General features: G+C 40.1%; 1 protein-coding gene across 3 annotated transcripts in view; it reads right to left on the bottom strand.

The window, feature by feature from the left end:
* The window catches only part of OGDHL (oxoglutarate dehydrogenase L), a 47860-nt gene extending 27323 nt beyond the window's left edge, over positions 1-20537 (bottom strand). Inside the window, exons 1-7 of one of the 3 annotated variants that reach the window (XM_071438731.1) lie at positions 20410-20537; positions 16383-16491; positions 15849-16083; positions 9133-9306; positions 5423-5525; positions 2071-2186; positions 205-359 (exon numbers count right to left, since the gene is read on the bottom strand). In XM_071438731.1, coding sequence (XP_071294832.1) covers positions 205-359; positions 2071-2186; positions 5423-5525; positions 9133-9306; positions 15849-16055 — 755 coding nt within the window. In that variant the 5' untranslated portion in view covers positions 16056-16083; positions 16383-16491; positions 20410-20537. The remainder of the gene's footprint in view (positions 1-204; positions 360-2070; positions 2187-5422; positions 5526-9132; positions 9307-15848; positions 16084-16382; positions 16492-20409) is intronic. The other 2 variants (XM_071438730.1, XM_071438732.1) reach the window with 2 other exon arrangements.
* Positions 20538-20774: the final 237 nt, after the last annotated feature.

Genomic DNA, 20774 nt, shown 5'->3' with positions numbered 1-20774 from the left:
TATTGCTAGTGTGTTGAAACAACTTTTTCCTAGTTTACCTCCTGAAGCCAATGAAAACATTGAAAGGCACAGCACAGCACAGCACTAAATGCCTTTTAAGATAACAGAATACTAAGTCACAACACAGACTCTGTTCCCCCCACACCAGCAACTCCCAGGCAGCAGGCACAGAGCAGTGGCATGGCCCAGCCCAGCCCAGGGTACCTCATGGAGCGCACCAGCCTTGCCAGCAAAGTCCTCTTATCATCGTTGCTGAACTTCATAATTCCGGGCGTCTCAAACTTCTGACGGATCCACTGACACTGCTCCACATCGTTGATGAACATAAACTCCAGGCCAATGTGCTGGCAGTAGGTATGCTAGCAGGGGAAAACACCAACAGAGAAGGTTAGAAGCTAGTGGGCCACAAAGAAAATAATATATTTTTAAATTATATCCTGTGTTACTCTCCTGAAAGCTACTTTGTCTACCTGTTTCACAACATCTCCCCCAAAGTAATTCTATAAATGAATAAATTGTTTTACTGAATCTAGTTTTGTATCACAAAGTTTTCTCTACATAGTAACATTTCAAAATTTTTAAACTGGAAGATTCTCATCTTATGCTACACTCAAAGTAGGCCAACAAACCTGCATTACACTGACTGGCACATTTCATCTAACTCAGTGCTTTTCTTACAGGCATAGTAGATTCTTCTTTAGATGCACTAGCACAGATTTCAAGTAACTTATCAAAATCTGTGTACTTTATCACATCTTTTGTAAATGTAACCTTAAACTAAGAAATAAAGACAGTGAGAAGACAGCTATGAAGTCTAATGCAAATTATCTGATAACTGTCAAGTTTCAGAAACCTGGAAATGTGAAAAAAGATCCAAGCAGCTGAGAGCAGAGAAAGGACAGGGAGAAATGCAAAGACTCAGCAGTAGTTTTATCTCCTTGTTCATTTTTTAAATTTTATTTTTCTTACTTTAAAAAGAGTATTCCATTAGAAAAAATATTTCCAAAACATAAGTCAACAGAAGTAAGACCTACTGTGAGTTTGAGACAAAACTACTCTCAACATAGTATGTGCTCTCTACTGCCTTTAAGGAGTTGAATGTTAATCTCTATTAAAAAAAAATCCAAAGCTCTAGAGACAAGAGGAAAGAAGAGGGTTATGTCTCCTTAACACAAATCAGTTCCTTAAGGCTTCTATATTTTGCAATTGATTTTGTCCTTTTATTTGCACATTACAATTTTAAGAATTATTGCTACACAGATAAGCTAGAAGTGCAAAAACAAATAAACCCCAACCAAATATGGAGCTCAAATGCACAACAAAGATAATGTGGTTTAACAATTTACCATGCCTCAGCTAAGCCAACATAAAAGTCAAGCAACTGGGAATATCCAGCAATGACTCACTCAGCAGCCTACAAATTCATTACCATTCCTATTTGCTGCTTTGCTATTTGGAGTCCGCCTCTAATTGTATTTATTCCTTCAAATTAGTTTTACTTTGAATTATTCTAGCTTTGATGACTTCCTGTGGCATAAACCATGTCACCTGTCAGATAATGAAACTCTACAAAAAAGACTGGGGATGGAAAACAAGGACCATCACAGTCTAGAAGCTACAGCTGGGCTTTCATGAGTTTGGTACCCAGCCTTCATATTTTTCCTCAAGTAAAGGTCTCAAGTAAAGGATCTGAAAGCAACCCCTGAATGTCCTGAATACTGTGTGCACAGGTGTTTTATCTGTGTTACAACACTTCAAAGACAATTTCCAAAGGTTTTTTCTTTTAAACAATATCAGTTCTTTCCAGAACGAGGGCTGGCATTAATTTTCTACCATATTCACCTCTTTTACACTCATCCTTAATCTACATCTTTCCAATATCCAGCTAACTGCACCAGTGGTGCTGCAACCTCTAGAAACAGTACAAAGGTTGTTTTTAATGCTGTTGGAATCCTTTACACACTCTGTTGGCAAATGATAAGGGGGTTTTGTGACTGACACCTGGAAAAAGTTCCCTTTGGTCTGAATGAAAACATTCCAGATGAAAACATGAAATTACGTCCTACTGACCTCCAGGCGCTTGATGATCTCCCGCAAAGACAGACTGTTCTCATTTCCTCCTATGAAGGTGGTTGTTGGCAGCTGAAAGACCTTGTCCAAATCTGATTCATGCAAACCATAAAACCCTACAACAGGTATGTTATTGATTTGCAAAGCAGAACAGGAGACAAAAAGGAAACCAGCATTGTTTTTCAAGCCATGGCAATTATATTTAATAAAGCAGTATTAAGAAGGAAGGTACCAGATTAAAAATTGAAAGTGTGAATATTCTGAAGGTATCCATTAGTAAAATGGACTTTAGTCTGCATTTTAAAAGGAGTGTTTTAATTAAATAGTCATTACTTAATTCTTTCTTAAATGCTCAAATGAAACAGCTGGAATTAGAATCATTCTAGCCTTTTTTATATTTTACCATATTATGACACACATCATCAATTTTCCACACTACTTCTTACAGCTCACTGTCTAATAAAATAACTGACTCTATCATGAACAAACACAAAAAGAATCCCTTCTCACCAACAGAACCATCTGGTTGGAAGCATTTTACATTAATAGACAGACCAAGAGAATGCACAACAGGTTCAATAAAATGCTGTACAAGCACTCTGGAGAACTTTCAAGGTATTTCTAGTCACTCTCTCTTTTTAGGGAAATTAGTTTGAAATAGCCATGTAATGACCTGTACAGAATACACAGATTTCTAGACCCCCACCATCTAAAACTTGTTTAACCACATTGATCCATCTTGTTTTGGACACATCTAAATTTGTTCTGGCTGAGAATATTACTTAAGAAAATATTTAACCTAACTATTATGCAGTTTCAAAAGCCAAAATACTCAACAGACAAGACAGAAAGACTGGTATCAATGCAAGTTAAAGGCCTTGTATAATACAAGTTAAACTTAGACCTGTTACATGAAGGAAGAAAAAACAGTTCCTTATAATTGTAAGAAGCAAAGGTACAACACTTACAATACACATCACCCACAGTTATAGAACCTTATATATACATTTAAACTACATATGTTCCTACACATGTGAAAATATTTGAAGAATTAAAAACACTTTCTCCATTTTTAATTTTGAACACTTTATCTTGGTTCGAGATAAGCTGTAGACACCCACTTTAACACTGATAAAACAGCATGCACATAACTCTTAAATCAATGAAGTGCTTAAATGTTAAGTGACTTTTCTGAAGATAAAAGCAAAGCAGCAAATTAAGGATGAAATAATAACAGTATGTAAGAGTTGAAGACAGGCCATAGGATTGCATTGCTACCACTTTTACTATACAGCACTGTCAGTAAATAACATGGTTTTTGCTTTAAAAAGAATACATTTTAAAATGTTAATTTTGGCTTTAATAAAAATTTTAATAATATATTTAAATTTCAAACTGAAGCACCAAAAAAAGCATAGGTACCACTACTTCTCCTTTTTCATATTGTAACAGGCTTTTTCCCAGCAGGAGGGGAGAGTGACAAAGGGGATGACAGGGCCTTTAGAGTCATTTGAAACAAAGCAGTGCCTTTATTTCTTCACTTTTGCTGACTTTCCCTCAGACTTCAAAGGCTCTTGATGTCCTCTCATGCATAAAGCAGAACACATACAGGAGTGATTTGGGCACACACAGAACATCTGTGCTTTGTACCACAGCACCACATATTTACTGAAGCATCACCTCGTGTTTAAAGAGATACACACTCACTGAAATCCTGAAAGCAACTCTATACTGTGACTCATGCAGTAGGTATTTTTAGAAGCATTTTAGAAGCAACTCTGGGAAGAAATTTCCTACTGCAAGGTTTCTCAAAAAAAACCACCCAGATGATGGGACAAAGAAAATGCACAGAAAAAAAAAATTAAAATACACTCTGTCCTGCCAAAGACCTTTCATAAGTTTCCTGCCTGGAACACTAAGGATAGGATTTGAGTTCTTCTCCTATTTTAGCTGTGCCAAGATTGGGTTAGAAATTTTGTTTCCCCTCCCAAACTGAAATCTCCTCAGTTACATTCTCAAACACATCCCCCCATCTCATTCAGAGGTCTGGCATATTTTTCTTATGGCACGAGGGCTTCAGTGGATGCCTTCTGATCAGTCACAACACCCTGTACTAAATGATCTGTAGAGTGTAAAGAAATGTGTACTGACATGCTAGTAGTCACCCATGCTCCAAATTAATTATATTTGCTTAATAAATGTCTCATGTATGTTCTAGTTGGTAATTTTCTTTAATTAAAGCTGACAAACTTCAGAGAGAAGACCCAATTTGTGTAAGCACCCTTCTAGTCTTAGGTATCCACTTTCTTTATATGATCAGAACTGCTTCTTTCCCTACACCAGAAATAGAAAACAGAGCAGCAAAGAGTAGATATGCTTATAGTAAAATTAAGCAGAGAGTGTTTTATTTACTTCCTGCACTGTGTTTTATGTCTGATCGAAAAAGCTTCCCTACACATCAAGGAAAAATTGATTCAGTGTCTTCATCAAGTAGAAAACCACATTTTAACCTAACCAGGTAGACTGAAGAGCAGAGAAAAATCAATCAGGTGTTTTTTTATTCAAGTAGAGAGAGGCAAAGAAATTGATCAATGCCAATTTCTCAGACACAAGCCCTCCTAACAATGAGAACAACCTTTGCAAAAGCAGACCCTAGTGCACCCTCTTTTAGCAGTAAACTGAAGTTTCTAATAGAAGATATAATCACCCTTGGATTATATCTTCAGGTAAAGAATTCTATGCTTTCCACATTTTCTTCTGTTAACTTCAAAGACACTTCAAGATATACATAAGGAATAAGTAGCAGACATTAGATTCCAAATTTGGTATGAAATTTACCCTAAGTTCCTCTGTCCAGTGCTTTCTTTATTGCATGGCTTCCCTATTGACTACCCTTCAGAAGTCACCAGTTCAAACAAGTATGATCTGTAATGCTATAAGAGTAATTAAGATTATCAGAATGTATTGATTAGTATTCATTTCTGGTGTGGTTCAAAAATAAATATTTAGGGGGTTTATAGAGCATTTATAATAATCATTCATCAGAAGATAAATTCACAGGAACCTGACCAGTGATCTCAGAGTAGCAATTCCTTCATCCTGAAATTTTAGCCTCTTTACAGATGCTCAAAGGCTCTATGTCATAATATCAGCAAGCAGAAAAGGTAGAAGCATCCCTGAAATGTGGCATCCCTGCCCACAGAGGGGAGTTGGAACTAGGTGATCTTTAAGGTCTCTTCCAACTCAAGCCTTTCTATGAATCTGTGCAATGTCTATGAAAGCCCCTCAGTGCAGGGATACACAAATGAGCATTTCAATAAGAAGGCACACAGAAGGCACACAGCTTACACACCAAGTTTATCAATTGTGGTGATAAGGTCAGATGGAATAAAGGAATCCAAATCTGCATCCAGAATTCCAAGGGGATCTAGCTGAGCCACATGATGGCCACGGATCTGAAAAAGGAAGAAAGCAGAGCAAGATGAAATCACACTAAAAGTCTGACAAAGGGAAAAAGTTAGTGATATCTCTCCATCATATCAGCCATTAAGCTGAACAAGCAAACACCACTAATGTGATGACAGAGTTACATACTCTCAACTTTTCCCATAAGAACAAAAAGTAAGCATTATATCACTGATTACATATATACCTCTATCAAAAATTACACATTGCAACATAATCTTCATTATGTTGTCTGACACACAATTTAACTGGGATTACACTGGAGTTTTAGTGAAGAAGGCTACTAGAGAGTACACTCTCAGTCTCTGGGTAAAATTAAGTAGCTATGATGAGCCTAATAGATCTTACCATTTGCCAATTCAGTTATTTTGTATTTTTGCCTGAACCCTCCTTTCTGCACCTGAATTATATTAAAATACAGAATTGCTGACTTAAAACAGATTGGTGCTGTAGTAGTTTATATTGGAAGTGAAGGAATCACTCTTCCAAATCAGATAGCATCTGGCAGCATCTATTTTCATTCAAGAAATTTCAGAAGTTTGATCTGATAGAATTCATATTCAAGACACCAAAGAACACAAATTGAGTGAGGAATTTAGCCAGCTTTCAATGATCAGTGTAACTGGTGCTAATGCATGCCACAAGTGCTATAAACCAGTGAATTATCATATAATATTGCTACAGAAGAAATAACTAATTGATCCCAGAGAGCCACAAATATAAAACCATTTTTAATATGCCTCTTATGTGTGACTCTCATATACCAAATTAACTCATTAAAAGATTTGTATAGACGAGTATATTAATAATTTCTCCTTATAATTTTTCTTTTTAACAACATATTTGCATCCCTTGGGTAGAATTTCATTCACACTACTAGTATCCTAATTGTCCCTGAAAAAACTCAAAATTATGAAATGCAATATTAAGAGTGAAGTGCATCACACAGTAAAAGAATATGATTACAGTGTGGTTCATCAAGAAGGGTGTAAAAACACTGTTCAATTATTGTATATTTGCAGGAGAGTTTATAAAAAAATGGTTTCCAGTCATAAAAACCAGAAATATGGCATCTTTTTTGGAACTACCAGCCCTGTAATCTCAGCCTGACTTCTGTGATTCTTTGGATCTCATGAATCACCAATAATGAAACTCTGACAGGCCAAATGATGCCCACAGCAACATCTGTGCCATCTGACTGTTTACAGCAGCACTAAGTTTATCTGACTGGAACAAAGCAAACAATTCTATCTCAAACATCATCAACAGGAAAGGATTCACCTGCCTAAGTTACATCTGCTCTTCAGTATTAACAGGAAGAGGAAGGAGATCAGCAGGAATGCCAAAACCCAGAAAGGCAGAGCAGTAAATGCTGTACCATATTATTCCAGGAGCAGTTTGGTCTTTCACTAAAAGACAGTATTTCCCTCAATATCAAGGCATTTTTATTAAGTCCTACTACTTTCACTGAATACAGAAAATAGTAGCATCTGCAAAAATCAGAGCTCAATCTTGTGAAAATACATACATAGAAAATTTCCATTGATTGCCATATGACTAAATGCAAGTACAGAGTACCAGAAACTAGACCTTGACTTCTCTGGCTTCACTTTTGTTAAGCACACACACCCCACTGAAAATCCTTCTTTCAGTGTGCCCAGTGCTCTCTGTTAGAACAAGCAATAGATTAACTGCCTTCTCAAAGTCCAGCTCAACAGACCACAAAGCAGTTTACCACAAAACCATAAAACACTGACACGCTTGAGAAATGAAAATTCTGTATCCTTCTCCATTTCATTTCATTATCAGGCAAAGGAAGGTCACAAATTATCATACCCCTTCAGCACTGAATTTAGAGGGTACTAAATACCTTTTAAAAAGCAGACAGTTGCCTTAGGCAATCCTCTGTGACTGTTTGTTGCAGACACATGGGTGCCTGCCATTTCTACAGACATTTCTGTTCCATCACTTGACAAATACAGGGAGCAAAATGGCAATCCCTGAACTATTTTCAAGCAAATTATGTCAAAGCAGCCTAAGGATCTCCAATTTTGTCTAATACTTCACCAAATTTTTACTGCAAAATTGGTTATTTTCTGCATATCTATTTCTAAGCAAATTTCACATATTCTTTATATTCACAAACATTTCTACTCTTTTACAACAACCCTACAACTCAATGGTGACAATGCGATGTGTACAAAAACAGGTCTTTTAAGAAGTTCCTCTTCTGCTCCTCTCATGACACCAAACAGGATTTAAAATACTTAGGGCAGGGAGGAACAGATCTGCTCAAATCAAACTGTAGGAAACTTCTTGGGAAGTTACTAATTTAAAAATACTTGTGGAATATTTTGTTAAACACAGATCTAGTGTTATGGGTTGGTTATTCTTGAGGGGTTTTTGACACCATTTGTAAGCCTTTCATTGAAACTAAGATACTAAATACAAGTCTAAACAAAAATATTTAAATTTGTTTTCATTTGGAAACCATATAACAAAACCCACTGTCCTATTTCCAAATTCCTTCATCTGTTAGAGGAAAAATAATGAAATTAGACTTAATTTCTTAATTTAATAAAAGGGTTAAAAATTAGAGTGTGAAACAAAATCAGTTTTGATGAACAGCTCTCTAAAAGAATCCATCAAGGTTAACCCAAACTCACTACTGTCAGCCTCCCAAAATTCAGTTTCTGGTTAATTCATCATTTCTCCTCTCTCTTTTTACCTATAATCCTGCTCAAATCAGGCATCTCAAGATTCACCTTAGATGTATGAGAAGGCAAATACATTCCATCCCCTCCTAAAGAATGGCAGTAACATTTAGAACTGTATTACAAATGTTCCCAGAGGTGAAGACAGACTTTCACAAACCACTGTCTCCATAAAGTCCTTCAGGGCTGGGTCAGATGACCAAAATTAGGTCTGTAGGTAATCTGGATTATGAGCTTGCAACCCAGAGGATCACCCCAGTCTGAATCCAACACTTCCATGTTCAGACACTGTGCTGGAAAGAAAAGCTGTCTAGTTCAAGGCCTTTTGGATCAGAAGCAAGACAGTAGTTAAGACCAGAATACAAATCACAGAATCACAGAATAATGAGATTGGAAGAGACCTCTAAGATGAATGAATCCAACCTATGCCCTAACACCTCAACCAGACTATAGCACCAAGTGCCATGTCCAGTCTTTTTTTAAACACATCCAGAGATGGTGATTCTACCACCTCCCTGGGAAGAGCATTCCAGTACTTTATTATTCTTTCAGGGAAAAATTTCTTCCTAATATCCAACCTATTCCTTCCCTGACGTAGCTTGAGACCGTGTCCTCTGATTCTGTCAGTGCTGCCCGGTGGAAGAGACTGACCCCACCTGTCTGCAGCCTCCCTTCAGGGAGCTGTAGAGAGCAATAAGGTCACCCCTGAGCCTCCTCTTCTCCAGGCTAAACAACCCCAGCTCCTTCAAACGTTCCTCAGAGGGTTTGTGTTCCCAGCCCCTCACCAGCCTCATTGCCCTCCTCTGGATGATGAGAGCATAAAAAGGAAGAAGGGTGTTTGCATAGAAGCAGCCTTCCCACCCCTATCCCAAAATGCACTTACTTGGTATGCCCTTATCAAGGACTGCACAGCGAGGTGGTCCTCGACAACCTTCTCAGCCATGGCCGGTGTGGGGGCCAGCCCATGGCTCTGCAGGAACGATCCCTTTCCTTCCTGCTGAGCTGGCAGATGGGCGGCTTGGCCAGCGGCAGCGCTCCGGAAAAACACATCCCAGGACTGGATAGTGCACAGAGAAGAGAAATATTTAGAACCTCAAACAAAAGTCTCATCCAAAGCAGCGCTTTCAGACTGCAAATGGAACCTCGCTGCATTACAGCGTTAAACTCTACTCACAGACAGCAAAAAAAGAGCACTGATATGTGCCAGTCTCAGTAGAACTGTGTGCTTTATTTACACAGAACACTTTTCCTCTCATTTCTTACACCAAGCTTGCTCAGCAGAAAACTCTGCAGCACACAGGACTGTAAAGTATCTTCATATATTATCCAATCACACAGCTCTTTTTAATTGTGCTGTTTATTCAGGCAGTCAAGAATGGGCACAATATAATGCTGCTGGGAAAGAGCTATCAAGCCTATAAAACAAAGAACCTTAATAAACTAAATCTATTCTTTTAATGATACTTGTAGAATTTATGGTACTTCAAGACACTCACTGATTATGCTAAATCAGAATCAGTCTTTAACAGCTTTTCTTGAAGAAACGTTAAAAACAATTAAAGCTTTTTTGAGTGAGACTTGTTCTAAGACCCTTTCCTCAACTTACCTTACTATGAAAGAAATTATGGGCCTGGTTTCAGGTGCAAGTCATAATTTTAGAAAAGTCCTTATCTCAGAAACTGAATCACAACAAACAAGAGATCCTTTTATTTCCTTCTGTGCTTTTACACAATCTGCTTCATTCACATATGCCCCAATCTTGTTTTCCTGAACTGTTTTCATTCTGGTGAGGTGTTCACTGTGCCAGGTGCACATGGTATCAGATACATGAATGCTAACAGAGAGCAGCAGAAGGGGACTAAACATGTGAGACAGTTGTACTCAGCAAAGAAGGAAGTCTGTGTAAAACACTTCCCTCAGCTGGCTAACTTCAGAAAACAAAAAGGAAGCTATTTAAAAACTTACATATCTTTGTGACTGGAATAGAAGAACTGCAAGAGATAAATTTCTGCAAGGCTGTGAGCCTTGCAGATTTCCATTACATTTCAAAGAACCAAGTGCCAGAAAAAAGAAAAAGTAGTCCAAAACAATTCTTTTTAAAAGACTACCTAATACTTGCATTATAGAACCCACAAAAGAATCTAAATAACATAATACAAGCATAGCATGACAGAAAAATATTTACAAAATCCTTTTTACTTTCATTAACAAAAATTCTTCATACTGAAATTTCTAAAAGTTCTAAGGTGTTCAGAAACACCATGAGAGAGGCAGCATAAAGGAGCTAAATATCACCCAACCTTCCAAGCTCAACTTGTGGAAGTGGGGGGATTCATTGAACCTGTGGGTGGGAACCTCATCATTAGCATGAGGCCACTGCCCAAGAAACATTGTTTTAATGCACCCCTCTTACTTCTTTATTCATACAAAGCTGCATCAATACAAATACAGTAAACCTAATTTATCACCCTGCTCTTTCACAGGCTTATCTAAACATAGCCTGACTTTTATATGCCCTGACAAATTAAGGCAGACAGATCATGTGTGGTAGCCAGTTCCAGACACACTGATGAAGCATTCATTCCTCCTCCCTTCTCTTATTTATGCCTGTTTCCTATATTCTTCTTGCCTTGACATCTTGGCAGCCACACGGAGATTAGAAGTCTGAATTTACATCCTATAAGTGGTCTACAAGAGCCTATTAGTGGGACTGTATTTCACCTGGGATTCTCTCTATTCACCTTCTTGGTCTGTGTTAAGAACAGTATTGTTACTCCATGCCTACACAGCACCCAGCCCGAGAGTCTCCAGACAGTGAAAAACAATCACAATCCCTTTTTTAACTACTAAAGCTACTTAGACTGGAGAAATTATTTGGGCAATACACAGTAAAAAATTATCATTAAACAATAAGTTAGGAAATTCCTAACATACACTTGGATCCATGACATCTCTCACATTTGAAGTTTTAATAAAGAATTTGCTTTGCTTATTTTAAGGTTCCTCCCTTAGTTTTTCTAACACCATGATACATACACAATGATGATAATAACACAGCTGTTCCTTTTTTGAGTAAAACCTTTCATTTAAATGTAAAACTTATCACAGCACAGTCCTGCAAACAATTGAATGGGTTCTTAGACAAGTGCTCTGCTGAGAGAGTTGTTAACAAACTCCAAAAAGATTTGCCCAACAAGTGATCTGTTTAAGGAGAATCAGTTTAGGGCTCTTTCTTCATGCAAACTTACAAATATAAAGAAAATGTTTCCATCTGAAGATGCAGCCAGTTGAGACAGAATGGACCCAGACTACTTTTTCCTATCACATTTTTGAACTTATTGATTTGTTGGACAGGCTTGACATTTAATCAGAGGGGAGGGAAAATACATCATTTGGCTACAGAAAATTAGTTTTTACTAGATACACATCCATCAAAGCCTCTACAAATTTCTATAGTGTCTTTCAAGATTGATACCAGATTATAGTCTTCAAGTTCTGTGTATCAATGTCAGTCTTTGGCAACAGCATTTGCCATGTGACTGAACAGATAGAAGACCAGCTTGTTCTCACTGCAAACCTGCAGCTTCTCAACTAAATTAGTAAAGTTCATCAAGAAAATGGTAGAGGAGATTTATAATACAAAATACATCCACAAAAAAAATTACTATAATGATAGATGATATATTTCTTTCCTTTCCTTCTGCCAGCAAATCTATATTGTAGTTAACCATTATTTTCTCAAGTAATATAACACAATCCAAATGATTCAGTGGCAATATTTTACTGTCATATAATAAACAGTGTTGCAATTAGAAGAACAAGTAAAAAATGCTTTCTCTTGATGGTTTGGGGTTTTTTCCTAGTGCCATCACAAGATTCATCAACTACAGTGAGAACAGTAAAGCCTTAGAAGACACACACTGAGCACCACTATATCATTTAAAAAAGAAGATGAACAAAATGAAGTCAAAGCAAAACAATCCCCCACATCTTTTCCTAGTCCATAAAACCAAGGAGGTGATTACACACTCACAGCAGAGCAGCTGCACACAGGATAACATGGCAGGCATTATGTACTCCAGAGCAAACCATGCAGTTTTGTAATTAATCTTGTGATAGTAATAACTGAGTCTTGTCAAGCTTCTCTCTTATGATCTATGGCCCTGACACCAAGCTTCAAGGAGAAATAATGATGCCTTTTTCAGAGCACACGTCATTTTATTCTGATTGTTGTTTTGGCCACTCTGATGGCAGGAAATTCAAAAGGCAAGAAAAAGCAGGAAATAATCTGAAGTGGATTTGTACAAAGAATAAAAACTCTTTATATATATATAAAATGTATAATATACATGCATATTCCTTGGTATGATACCATGATTAACATAGAAAGGAGTAAATTTTAGAAACACTTTGGAATGTGGCTGCCATACTTCAAACAGCTCTAAATAAGCCTACATGGGAAGACATGCCCAGTCAAATCTTCTGAGGGGGAAATCAGTTCAGGAGCCCTGATTAATTGGAGTTTCTAAGTACAAGTGAATAGAGTAGGACTTTCAAAGCCCAGGAAAAATCAAGCTTTTCCATCTAATCAATGAGGAGGCACATCCGCTCTGAAAAAGGGTTATCTAAGAAGAAACATGAAGAGAAATAAAGTATAAAAAGGAAAATGAGGAAAGAGAATGCAATGTCTAAATGCACAAGCTGGATCTCTAAATCATGCTGGACATACCAAATAAAACAACAAAAATGAGTGGCCTGCAGAGAGCCAAATCATTAACAAAATCATAATCAACATCACGTGCTGTCTCTTGACATTATTTTCCAACACTTCCTCTCCTTCCTATACCTGAATGACAAATGCATAACTTTACAGTCAAAATCACAGCATGATTTTTTCTGTGTTTTTAAGAAAACAGGGTGATTTCAACCCCTAACATTTTTAACTTGTTTTATGAAAGTTCAAATTGTACAATTTCTGTCAACAAAAATCTTGGGAAGGTATTTGCAGCTTTCAGGCAATTAAATGAGATGGTTTTCAAGAAATTAAAAATTAATTTTGTTGATGAAACAAAGTAAAATTTAATTGGCATTCTTCTTCCCCTCCCCTTTTCGTACAGGCTGTGAAAAAACTAATAATTTAGGCAAGAATAGCTGTAATCCATTATTTCCTTCCATCCATCCATCCATATTCTTTCAAGCCTCATAAATCAGGGACACAGTGAATTTACTTCAGTTTGTTACTGTTGCAAGTTTATTAAACACAGTTAACCTAGGAAAGAATTCACACAGTTTTATAGTTGTGCTGGTTTGGGCTGGGGTAGTTAATTCACAGTAACTGGTTTGGATTTTAAAAGGGGATTGGCAATATAGAGACATGTTTGTTATTGCTGGGCAGAGCTTACACAGTGTCGGGGCCTTTCTGCTCCTCATCCCACCAGTGAGGGGCATGGGGATGCCCAGGGAGCTGGGAGGGACACAGCCAGGACAGCTGACCTCAACTGATGTGCCTCAAAAGAATATTCTCTCAAAGGGATATTCCAAACCACATCATGTTCAGCATGGGGAAAGCAGAAGGAAAGGGGGACATTCAGAGTGATGGTGTTTGTCTTCCCAAGTGACCATTGCATGTGCTGCAGCCCTGCTGTCCTGGGGATGGCTGAACACCTGCCTGCCCACGGAAATTGGTGAATTAATTCCTTGTTTTGTTCTGCTTTGCTTGTGCATGCAGCTTTTGCTTTCCCTATTAAACTGTCTTGATCTCCATCCACAAGTTTTCTCACTTCCACCCTGCTAATTCTTTCCCCCATTCGTGCATGTGTCTGAGAGAGAAAGCAGAAGTGGCTGCGTGGTTGCCAGATGGGGCTAAACCACAACAAAAATTCATCTTGAATTTCCTGGGATCCACTCCCTAGGCCACACCCTGCATTCCTCAGTCAACTCATTTATAGCAATAAATGCTGTTCAACCCACAACCTGCATCACCTCAACGGGATCCATATCAGACTGCGCCTGAACTGCACTGCCAGATGAGTTGGACGGCCTTTCGGCAGGGTTTTCAGCATTTCTGCCTACCCCGAGCCGGTGTGCAGCTCCGGCAGCCCAGGTTCAGCACCCTGGGCAGCTCCAGCGCTGCCGCCCCGCCCGGCTGCGGCGGGCTCTGCACTCCCCTGCCCGCAGAGACACCTGCAGGGCTTCCCAGCAGCAAAATGCACCCCACTGCAAGGGGGCTGAACCAGGCATTTCACTCATCTAAAAGGAAAGAAGCTAGCTGAAGCCAATATAATGTAAATACAATAAAAAACAAGATGTCACCTTGATGTCACCATGCACTCCTTATGCATGAGTTCATCCCTTCAGTATCCCCAGGATAAAAGGGTTGGGATCGATCTACAGCCTTGACACACCATGAGGGCTTTGCAGAAATCCAGTGCACCCACACAATGTGCTATCCCACCCCACAGTGGTGCAGCTCAGCTGGCAGCTACAGCACAAGGGCTCCCAGTCAGATGAGAAAGAGCCATTCCTGGAGAAGGTTTCTCCATCCCACGTTCAGGTGTAACATAAAAGACCAAGGATCAATCTGCTGTGTGAAAAACAGTCAGTCTTCAGGGCTGGCATTGCTTATGTCATCTTTCAACCAGACTAAGTTCATACACAACATCCAAAGAAAAAAAACAGCTATAAAACCACCCTTTTTGGTTTCCTTTTTAGTTTCTGCCCTTGGCGTGCGTCACTTCCTCACACTCTAGACAGATTATCAGACTTAGAACAACAACTTCTAAGTGACATTTTGATATACATGCCTTGAGAATAAGGGAACAGACAACCAATTTGGTAAACATTTTGGGCACAATTCACATTACTTCCTGGAAAATGACTTGTCTGTCTTAGAATTGATGAGACTTCTCATCAACTTCTTAAGTTACTATACATGTATCACCATAACAGAGCCCTCTTTGTCAGCAGAAAGCTTGTTAAAAAATAAGCCTATGTATTTTGTCCACAAGAAAGGATTTGGGTAATAGAGCTTTTAGAAAAGCAAACAAATGTCTATTGCCTGGAGAGAGAAGGAAAGATTCAAAACAAAATACTTTTTAAGATACTTCAGAATAATATTCTGACCATTTCAGATTCAGTTTTAAGGTTACAACGTCCATAGTTTAATCCAAAGACAACTGAACATTCATCTTCTTCAGACAGCTTAGAAGTACCAACATCAACGCATTATTTAAATATATTTTCTGATACAGCCTGAGTATAAATCAAAAAATTAAATATATTTTATTCTTGGACCTTCTTCTGGATGTAATGAATTACTTAACTGACTGCTTGACCAGCATTTCCATGCAGTAATAAAGTTTCAGAGCAGCTGTCTATTTATGGTCTGTACTTTCTGCTCTGCTCACCATGCCTGTGCCTCCCCTGTACTTTCATAGTTGCAATATCAAATCTTACACCAATCAATAGGTGGGAAATTAATTTCATGTTTTTCATTTCACACAACACCTTTTCTTGAACTTTTTTATTAAAAAGCAAGTGACAAAGTAAAAGAAACCTATTCCACTCTTAACCAGCATTACAGTCAAGTTTTAGACTTACCTTATGTACGCTCTTAGGGTTTTCAAGCCATGCACAGTACATTTCCTCCACATAATTGGAATTACTCCCACTCAGGAATGGCTCTGAGGTTCCTGATGAAACATACCGTTGGCCATGTAAAAATGCCCTTCTGGCTATATCCTGATTTTCCAGAAGTTTAAAGCCATGCCTCTTCAGCGTAGCTGCAAACAACTTCAGATGACTCATGTTTGTTTATTAGCCAGACGATCCAAGTCTATTAATAAAATAAAACCAAACTTAATCAGAAAAAGAGCCAATGAATTGTAGACACATTTCAGCCTCACAGCAAAAACTGAGGTTTCTGGCTACAGTGCCCTAGTACAAAGCTCAGGCCTAGGCATGAAGCTCCCTTCAGAGTTGGAGCCACAGCAGAGAGTGGCTGCTGCTGGCCATCCCCACAGCAGCCAGCTCCAGCAGCTGGTAACGCCACCCTGCTCCCTGAAGCAATCACCACTTGTACCGCCTGCCCCTGGGCCCAGCTCCCTGCAACAAATGACACTGCTAATCACTGACCTCTCCAGGGCTCCTGGCAACCCCAGCTGCTTCCCCTCTGTTTGGAAAGCTGTGGCCTTTCACCCAGCCAGGCTGGGCTGGGGTCAGCAAACAGCGTCAGCCACAGGTGCTGTGGAAAACAAAAAGCCGCTACCTCAAATTCCTGCCATGAGGAATGGAGCTGACCAAATCATTAGAAGTGTTAGTTAAGTGTTCATATTGACATTAGCCTTCAACCAAACAGTGAAACACTGAGAAAAGGCTCCCTTTCATTTGTTTTCCTAACTGGCAACATTTATCTTGTGCTTCCAATGATCTCTTACGAGCTTTGTAACAAGGAGAGCAGATTCCATGCAATTTTGAATTGAGAAATTCAATTTTCCAAGTCAATTTCCCACAATAAGGGTTGAATCTTCTGAATGCTGAACACCATCAGCTCCAGCACTAGCAAAGGGAATCAGGGCTCACCTTCAAAACAAAAAAGAACAACTGCATCTTAAAATTAGTCCCAAAATAATACTATCTTAATGCTGAAGTTGCTAAAACTGCAAAGAAAGAGCAATACAGTGAAAAGAAATTATTCATTTTATTTTCATTTTCTAAGTATTTAAAAAGCTACAAGATCATGAAAGATAAGGTATTAATTTAGAAGAAGTAAAATTCAGATTTCACTCCAAAGTGTCTCTCATTTGTTTAGCTGTCCATCTGGAGAAATTATGTATTTGGTCCAAGGTAAAACCCAAGGTCTTTTGTTGTTTGTTGTGACTGAACAATTGCTAAAAACAAAAGTAATGAGCTGCCAAATGAACTTCAAAGTTTTTTAAAAACAACACAGTTGTTGTTACTCACTATTTTGAGTAACAGAAAAAATTTGAATGTTACCTATTAAGGTAACTAATTACATATTAAGATTTCTTTATCTCTAATTCAAAAATAGATACTATAAAAAATCTTCATAAACATTTCTGTATATGAATCCCATTAAATTATTTTCTCACTGTTTCTCCTCTTACAGCCTCCTTTCAAAAAACAAAACATGGTTACAGAATGCCTAATTTTCTAAGGGATAGGAGTAGCTATATTTTTCATCATCCAATTTAAAAGTTAATATTGATCCTAAAAAAAAAAAAAAAAAAAAAGAAACAGGCCTCCTACTAAATAAAACAGTATTACTGCTTGTTCTTCTCTAACATCACATTTTTAGCTCAACATCTGTTTAAAAGCTGATGACTAGATCCTTTTCTTAGCCACTACCTTTACCTATCACCCCAGCAGTGAACTGTCCTTGATCATAGCAGATTCCCTTGTCTACTCTTTCAAGGCTTCTGCAGCCTTTTCATTCTCACCCACCAGCAGACCTGAGCTGTAGCTCCTAAGAGCAGCAGCCATCATCCACTTACTGGATGCTCTAAACAGGCACTTGTCCACATTTTCCATGTGCCCAGACACGTGGCAAATGTTCCTCCAAGGCAGCAGCACTGAAACTAGCACCCAGTCCTCATTTAAACCTATGAGCTCCTCAAAACCACACACTCTGCTCTCTCCACCTGGCATTTGCATGAAACTGGCAACAGCTGGGCTACTGGCATGCTGATTCCCTCTCATCAGTGTTATTTCCTGCCTGCTTACACTCCCTTGTCATTTCCCACTTTTTATTTAGTTTACCATAACACCTGTGCCAACACCCATCTCTGACCGGGGCAACTGGAGAAACAGGAACACCCCCAGCACCATTTTGGAAGCAGATGAACTCTGCAAGAGCTCAGTGACTGCAAGAGCACTGACAGAACTCATATACTGTCTGCATGCACAACTCTCTGTAAGACTTAACAGCAAGCATTCATGTTGGCATTTTGCAAAAGTGGGTGAGAATTCAACACGTTATAACAATAAGAACAGAGAGGTCACCATGGCACTTACAACTTCATGTCTGTGCCCATGCTCATAGAAATTATTATTATTATTATTATTATTATTATTCCTACCTTTTACTGCATACAAATCTCACCCTCTGCCACCTTTGCACACATACACTCACTCCTAAGGGATTAAGTACTCTCACTTAATTAATTTGTAAAGACTTGAGAAAGAAAGGCAAGAGAAGAACATTTTTCCCAGTTGATCACACTTGCAGCAGCAAGCTTCTTAAGCACAGGTAATTTTACATTTTTTCTTCATCATATTTCTGCCTGAAAAATGTGTAGTTCTTCTAGAAGTTAGTAAAGAACACAGAATAAGGAAAATGCATCAAGGAGATTGGAAAATGGGTGTAAGTGACATCATATATAACAGAAAAAAAGAGCTTGTAAGCGGTACCAGTCACTTTCCTCTGGTTCCATTTAAATTTCAAAACGGGGTCAGAGCCATACTTCAAGCAGTAACTACTGAATATGCAATCTATAAAAGCATACAGGAGCTAAGTCATTCCAGCCAGACTTCAGTTACAGATTAATATGATTCAAAAGCCCTGACTTCTTCCTAGTTTTTCCTTCTGCACACATCGCTCTTCAGCACAGATGTCAGCTGTCAGCAGCTGAACAAACCAGAGACCACCAGCGTGATCACAGACCATCCCGGCCCACTCAGCCTTGAGGCTGTCAGTCAGGAATCAGCACCCAGGACAGCGCACAGGAGCCGGCTGGGGTTGGACCCGTTCCACTCCACTATGCTTCCCAAACCAACCCTGAAATGAAAACAGTGATTGCAAAGGGATCGAGCTAAGAGCAACCTAAAGAATGGCATTAATTAAATCTCTACCAGAGGTCAAAAATAAGAAAGAAGCAGTGAACCACAAGAACAACCTGATATTTAATGCACCACAGCACCCTCAAAATGGTGGAACAAAAGCCCTGAGTAGCTGAAAATTCCTGCAGCTGTTCTGTCTCAAACAACGACCAGGCTTTCACCTTGGCACTCCCACCTCTAGAAGTGCCCTAATGTCACAGACAGTCTTGGGAATTATTCTACCCAGGTTTCTAGAGGGTCATAGAAGTATGTGGAAAACAGACAGCAGACATTTCTTATTATAAAGTTTTTATCCAACTCTTTTCAAAATCACTTTCAGTATAAATACACTACACATATGAATTAATATCCTCCTGGTATTGTCAGTGGCATGCATTACTGAGTTTCTTAATGCATGTGAAGCCCTGCTGCTAATGTTCTTTATGGTCTGCAGAAGTGGTGGTTAAAAAATCTGCTCCATATTTCATAAAAATAGTTATTCATCCACTACAATGGTAATTTCCCACAATATTCCCCACACAGCTTACTCTTAAAACTCTCCTTAAGGCTTATAGTAATTAAAATAAAACAAGGCTGACATTGAAAAAAAAAAATGGATGAGCATGTTAAAGTTTCTCCAAAAGATTATCATAGATAATTTAAACTAGATATAGAGGGAATATCCTTGTTAAGTAAGGCTACTTCAGGGATACCTCCATGCACTAAATGTTTCTTTTCCGCCAGCACAGATATGCCGTGCTGTATGGAGAATCCTAACTCTCCACACACAAAGTTGACCTGCAGGAGGTTTTCCAGCGTCGCACTCGCCCCAAGGCGCGAGTCCCGGGCAATGGAGGCGCCTCGGTGCAACAAAACTTAACGGATTTATTACCCTGCCCTGAAAAACGCCTTCAGCGGGTACCACAGGGATGACATCCCGCAGTACCGGAGGGATAACACCACAGACTCCAGGCTACCAACAGGCAGAGGGGAGGATCTGGGAGGGTCGGGTTTGTTCTGCGGCCCCTCCCCGCAACGCCAGGACGCGGTGTCCCGGTCACCCTGGCACCGGGGGCCGGAGCCTGCCGGGCTGTCAAGGCGCTCCCGGCTGCGGCGGGGTTGAGGCATCACCGGAGCCCTGGCCAGGACGGGCCGCCCCGCTCGCCCCACGCTCCGGGGCCCGGCCCGGCCTGCGGCGCGACCCCCTCAGCCGCACGGCGAGAGGCCCCGCCGCGCCGGGGGCCTGCGCGGGGGACGGGCCCTGCACCGCGGCCGGGCCCGGCCTGGCTCCGCCGCCCCCCGCCCCTCACCGGCGCGGACAGACCTGCGGGGGCGCGGAGGCTCCAGCGCATCCGCGGAGCGCGGCAGGGAGGGCGCGGAGGGAAGAGAGGGAGGGAGCACCGGGAGCGGCGGGGCGGGGGCCGCACCTGCATCACGTGAGGCGCGCTGAGGTCACGGCGGGGCGGGGCCGCGGGCGCTGCACCGGCACCACCGCCCCAGGACACACCCGGGACACGGAACACACCCCGGGGCACAGCCGGGATGCAGGACACACCTCGGCACAAGGGACACAGCCCGGCACACGGAACACACCCCGGACAGGCCCCCCGGCTCCCTCACAGCCCCCCCGGCCCCGGCGGCATGGCGGGGCACAGAACGCGTTTGGTGCTCCGCGCCTCAGCCCTCACC

Source organism: Agelaius tricolor, unplaced genomic scaffold (genome assembly GCF_023055355.1).
Source record: "Agelaius tricolor isolate 1412-34295 unplaced genomic scaffold, bAgeTri1.0.p SCAF_13, whole genome shotgun sequence".
Taxonomy (NCBI): domain Eukaryota; kingdom Metazoa; phylum Chordata; class Aves; order Passeriformes; family Icteridae; genus Agelaius; species Agelaius tricolor.
Note: the sequence above shows the minus strand (reverse complement) of the source record. Positions and strands in the feature narration are given on the sequence as shown.